We start from the raw sequence: 6,000 nt of genomic DNA, 5'->3' as shown, positions 1-6,000 counted from the left end.
CTGCTGGGGGTTTGTGAAGGTCATTCCCAGCATCACAGTCGCTGGCCATGTGATGCATCAGGCCACTGAGAGAGGACAGGACACGGAGGTGAGCCTCGAGCAGGGCCTGCCTGGGGCCCAGCCGGGGGATGCGCAGGGACGTTTGAGCTGCCCCTGCCCATCCCGGCCCCAGGCTTCACTTCCTGCTTCGGATCTTCTGTCAAGGCTGAAATGTCCTGACAAAGACCCAACTCGGAGTGGCCAAGATGCAGAATGCAGAGCAGAGACAGATGTCGGATGGTGTGGAAGCAGCGAAGGGACCAGGCAGAACTCAGAGACCGTCGTGATGTGACCGCACATTTATCTAAGGGTAAATCTCGAGGTGATTCAGGCAAATGCCGGTCCCGGCTCACCCACAGCTGCTGAACTTGTAGTGCAGGAAAGGTAGGTGAATTCTCACCCCACTGCCTCGGCCTGACTCCAGTGAAATTAACTCGAGTCCTCGCAGACTGACCTGCCCCCACCTCCAGCCCTCACAATACCCGATGTCGGAACAGAAATGCTTCTGCTGCTGAGCACAGTGGGCAAGGAGGCCCTGCCAGGTGCCCCACTCCTCAGCCCACTTCATCCCCATGGCGCCTCCTGAGCAGACACTTGTCCCCACTTGGTAGAGGAGGCGGGAAGGTGGCGGAGCTGGGTTTGGATGGAGCTGACTCCATCTTTGACCCCCATGCTCAGATCCCCTCCTGGAAGAGCTTAGGGGAACATCTACATTTTATTTTATAATTTTTAAGGCATCTTACTGTTGGCCTCTGTATTGATATCTGGGCCGGGGACAGCAGCAGCACCCAGGTGCAGGCCCAGAGAAAGCCTTCCCAGAGGCAGTGACTCTGGCGGGGTAGGAGGCAAGGTGGTGACCTCCAATCTGAGTTAGAGGCTTTTCCTTCATCATTGGGAATTTCTGCTGTGTAACACGGTGAAACCAAGCAAACAGATCCTTTCTGGTCTGTGAAAACCATTTGTCTTTGGTTCCACAGTATTGTTTTTCAATGACTTGTTTTTATTTATCCTGCCTGGGCTCCATAGGGCTTCTTGGGTCTGTGGCTTGATGTCCACCTGAATCAATTTTGGAAATATCTCCATCATTCATTATATCTTTAAATATAGTTTTTGTCATTCTCGCTTCTTTTCTGAGGACGCAGACATCCCATATGTTGGAACTTCTCATGTTCTAGTCTCTCTTCCTGCCTTGGTCTCGACTGCCCTGAAAGCAGAGCCTGAGATAAAGGCTTGTATGCAGCCTTTCCTGTTCTTACTTAGGAATGTGATTCCAGGAACAAGTTTGAGGGATGGGTGTGAAACAGGAAAGGAGGGTAACTAACACCATGGCAACCGCTGCTGACCTGGCAGGACTCACAAGGAATCCTATACATGTGTCTCGGAACTGGCTGGCCTCTCAACTTCCCCCTCTGGACCTGCGAATGCACTCGGGGGAAAAAGTGGCTCCCGACCCTGGGCTCATCTTCCTGGGCCTCTCTCTGTCCTTTCTGTTACCTGATCACCATGCTGGGCTTGCCAGTGTCTTCACGCAGATGTTTCAAATATTTCGTTCATCATTGTCCTCACTGCCAGCGTGAGTCTCAGTTATCTAATCTGCCATCGCACGAACAGAAAGTCATGCATAATGTTCCTTAAATGTGAAAGGTTCTGAATTCCAACATCCACTTCACCCAAGCATTTCCCATAAGTTACTGAGGCCCTTTACATATTACTTTGTACTTGTTTGTTCCCTCCCAATATAATGCAGGTATCTCCCCATCTTATTCCTTGTATTGATTGCATATGGCAAACCACTGAATTTGAGCATTTATTTAACCATTATTAATGGACACCTGAGGTGATTCCAATTTGTCTACATTAGAAACAAGACTGAAATGGACATCCATGCCCATCTTTGCACCATGGGATCAAAAGGAATGCTCGACCCCTGCAATGGCCTGAATGTTGCCCCCCTCCCCTCCTATTCACATGTTGAAATCCTATCCTTCAAGGTGATGGTGTCAGGATGTGGTGTCTTTGGGAGGCTGGGGTCTGGGAATCTGGGCTTTCAACAATTCCCAGGTGTTTTGCACAGTTGGCAAGGCCCTGGTCCAGTTTCGGGGATCACTGATCAAGCCCAACACTAAATGCATTTCCATTTCAATTTAAGAAAGTGATCCGGACAAAGACAGCTTTCAAACTAGGCAACAGCTTGCTTTCAGACATTTTTGGGGATGAAATATAACAAACATATATAGAAAGGTATTCAAAACATAAATGTACAGCTTAACAAATTGACATAAACAAACACCCAGGTAACTCCCGTCAAGGTCATGATAGGAAACTGCCTGCGTGTGGGAAGCCACCCAGCCCATTCCTCATCATAATCTGTGTTCCCACTGACAAGTCACAGCCCCTCCGGTCCCAAGCCCTCAGGGTCATGCCTGAGTCCCCCCAGCCCCTCATGGCGCACAGCTGCCTCTCTCATGTTTCCTGCAGACAGTCTCTGAAGCTTCCAAAGCAAAGTGGTGGTGGGGTGATTCTCTTGGTCTCCAATCTTAGGGACACTGGACTCAGACCCCTGTCCCCCCCAAACTGGAATGCTGTATATGTGTCTCTATTTCTTATTTCTTCTCTAAGCAGTGATGCTCGACTTCGGCTTTTGAAAGTGTCTGGGGAGGGACTTCCCTGGTAGTAAAGAATCCGCCTTCTAATGCAGGGGAAGAAGGTTCAATGCCTGGTCAGGGAACTAAGATCCCACATGCCGCGGGGCAACTAAGCCCGCGTGCCTCAACTAGAGAGCCCATGCGCCTCAACTAGCAAGCCTGCATGCTCTGGAGTCCGTGCACCACAACTAGAGAAGCCCGCGCGCCTCAGTGAAAGATCTCACATGCCGCAATGAAGATCCTGAGTGCTGCAACTAAGACCCAACGCAGCCAAAAAAAAAAAAAAGAAAAAAAGAAAAAGTGTCTGGGGACCCTTTAAAACTACCTATGCCCAAGCCACACCCCAAACCGATTACATTGGAATTTCTGGGATGGGACTGAGGCATCAGGATATTTCAAAGCTTCCTGGATGATTCTAATGTGCAGCTAAAGTTGAGAACCCCTGTCTTAAAGAGTGATAGCATCCTGGGGCAACACGGATCACAGTGACCAGCTGGGGCACTTGCCACTGCTGCCTGGCAGACGTGTTTATTTTCACCCTCACGTCATGCCTTTCAGTCCAGGTGCCGACACTGTGAAGGCCTCAAGACTCTGATTATGGCGTCTAACCCCGGGACGGTCCTCCTGGCACAGGTGACTTAAAAACAAGTGACTGGGAAGCAGTACCGCTGGCACAGGCTCAGGGTGAGGGGAATGGGTTCTGGTTGGTCTAACCCATGGGACACTTGGTAAGGTCTGGAGACATTACTGATTATCATGACTGGGTGGAATGCTGCTGGCATCTAGTGGGTGGAGGCCAGGGATGCTGCTAAACATCCTACAGTGCACAGGACAGCTCCCCACTCTCCCTTCCCTCCAAGGAATTATCTGGCCCAAACTGTCAACACCACTGAGGTTGAGGGACCTGATCTAACCAATCAGAGTGGTCCCACCCCCCTGCCAGGAACGGGGTGTTAGCTATGCTGGAGGGTGGGTGGGGGGACTGAGAAGGAAAGAAACCACAGCTAGCAAAGTGGGCCTGACCATGACACCCAAACAGAAAAACAGGACTAAACCATGCCGTGCAACACACGTGACTCAGCTCATGCAGAGTACGTGCTCCAAGACAAAACCACTGACCCCTCCAGTGGCTCTCCCGATTACAAATTCTGACCCATCCTTGCCAAGACCATCTACGGCCAACTACAGCCCCACACCCCTCGAGGACCCTTCCATAACACCCCTGTTTTGAGGAGACTCACGTGTCCTCTGGTTCCTTCCTTTGCTGCAGCAAGTTGAATAAACCTAACCTTTTATTATTTTCTTGTACAGCCATGTTCCTGGCTGTTTTCAGTTGGCATGGAACACAAATAACTACAGTGAAAGTGCCTTAAACACTAGGAAGATATCCTGCTTGTGAAATTAGGGGAGGGATTTTCAGCAAATGAAGTGGGTCCTCAGTGATAAAACCGGTCTGACCAAGTGGAGGTGAAGGAACAATAAGGACCAAGGCAGGGAGGCACAGAATTAGAAATAGCAAGCAATCCTGAGTGTGTGAAACACAGGATTCAGGGTAGGGACACTCCAGACAGGCAGGAAGGGGCCGATCATGCAGCGCTGTTAAAACCATCCCTGGCAGAGCAGCTGTACTGGCTGCATCCCGCGGGGAATGAAGTAAGATGCTGCCAAGGCCTGAACTATAATCCGGGACCCTGCCGACCTGGATTCACACAAGGAATCTTCATTCCCCCACGCTGGGTCTTCCGAGCTTTTCTTGGGGACAGCTGGGTGGGAGTCCGGTGCCCTCGAGCACCCAGAAAGGCCGTGGCACACTGGCCTGGGGACCGCCTTGCCTAGTAGCAAGAAAATCGATTCTCAGGGTTTCATTTTGAGTGGCCTTTTCTGGAGACGCTGCCGAGTAACAGGAGCCGGCTTCCTCTGCCGGGAAAACTTCCTCCCAGTGTCTTCCCCAATCCCATACAACTTCAGCTCCGTCATCTGCCGGACGCCCTCACGAGCCCGTTGGTCTCCTTCGGCAAAATTCCTCATTAAAACCCCAAAGTGTCTCACGACGACCGGCTAGAGTCGGCTCTTCCGGGAGGAGATCACGCGGGTCAGTCGGCGGGCGCGGCCCTCGGCTTGTCCGCTGCTCCTGGCGACAGCTCCGTCCACACGCTTACAAACCGCCGAACGTCGCTGTGACCGACGCAATGGCGAACACGGCCGGCTGCCCTTTTCCGGCGCGTTTTCCCCTCAACCCCATCGGTTAGGAAACGGCCACGGGATTCTTGGTGGGCCTCGCCTCGAGGTCAGAACGGACGTGAAAGGCTGGGACGGCGGGCTAGGACGCGGCGATGCAGACGCCGGAAGCCGCCTCCGGGACGGCGCGCGGGCTCGGACTAGCGGGTGAGCACCTTGTAGCAACTCCCGCCCCGGCGGCCGGAAGGGGCGGGGCCCAAGTCACTTCCGCGCACGGCCGAGGAGGGAGGCGGGGCCTGTTCGTCACTTCCGCGCGCCGGGCCGTAGGCAGGGGGAACGGGGCTCAGGCAGCAGGCGCACGGGCGCCATGAGCGAGGCAGATGGGCTGCGGCAGCGCCGGCCCGTGCGGCCGCAGGTTGTCACGGACGATGCCCGGGTCCCGGAGGCCAAGGGCGGCAGGTAGGCCAGGCCCGGACCCCGAGGCGGTGACAGCGGCGAGCGCCTCATTTAGTCCCCGGGGGCCTCGCTTCACCGGAGGAAGCGGGCTCTCGTCGCGCGGTGCACCTGCGTCTCTTCGGTCATTGCCCGGCTCCCAGGCCCCCCTTCCCCCGGCCCTGCCGCACTTCCCCGTGGGGACGTCTGCGGAGCAGCCCGGGGCGCGCGGAGAGGGCCTCCGCACCTGCCCATCTTGCCGCGCCTTCAGGAAGAACGGGGAGCCGAAGGGACGTTTTTGGGCAGTTTTTGTGAGGGTCCAGGCTTGCACATTTTCCTGGTAGGGACGGAGATGCATAGGGACCTTCCGGAATTTAAATATACTTTGCTTTGTTAGCTAAAAACAAGCATAAGCCTATAAAATTCTCCTCTTAACTTTATGCCCTGAGTGTCCTAACTTTGGATTTTTAGGAAGAACCAAGAGGCCCCACACAGACCAAGTTCAAAGTGTGGAACTGATTGACTTATATGTTGATAGAAATATTGGGAATATTTCTTGGAGTGCCAGCGGGTATGGTACATACTGAATGCGGGACAGCTTTTGCCGAGAGAGACCGAATTTATTCCCTGATGATAATGAGAGGAACGCATTTGAAGGAGAGACATAGCAGAGAGGAGCGTTTGGGCTCTAGAAAGGAGATTCATG

At 53.4% G+C, this 6,000-nt stretch overlaps 1 protein-coding gene across 3 annotated transcripts in view; it reads left to right on the top strand.

Annotated features, from left to right (window-relative positions):
• Positions 1-5,184: 5,184 nt before the first annotated feature.
• APMAP (adipocyte plasma membrane associated protein) overlaps positions 5,185-6,000 on the top strand; it is a 29,003-nt gene continuing 28,187 nt past the window's right edge. For all 3 annotated transcript variants that reach the window (XR_014297758.1, XM_082671702.1, XM_082671703.1), the window contains exon 1: positions 5,185-5,321. Coding sequence is in view for 2 of the 3 variants with exons in the window: in XM_082671702.1 (XP_082527828.1) it covers positions 5,230-5,321 (92 nt within the window). In the remaining variant the exon portion in view is untranslated. The remainder of the gene's footprint in view (positions 5,322-6,000) is intronic.

Source organism: Grampus griseus (genome assembly GCF_964374135.1).
Source record: "Grampus griseus genome assembly, chromosome: 14".
NCBI lineage: Eukaryota > Metazoa > Chordata > Mammalia > Artiodactyla > Delphinidae > Grampus > Grampus griseus.
Note: the sequence above shows the minus strand (reverse complement) of the source record. Positions and strands in the feature narration are given on the sequence as shown.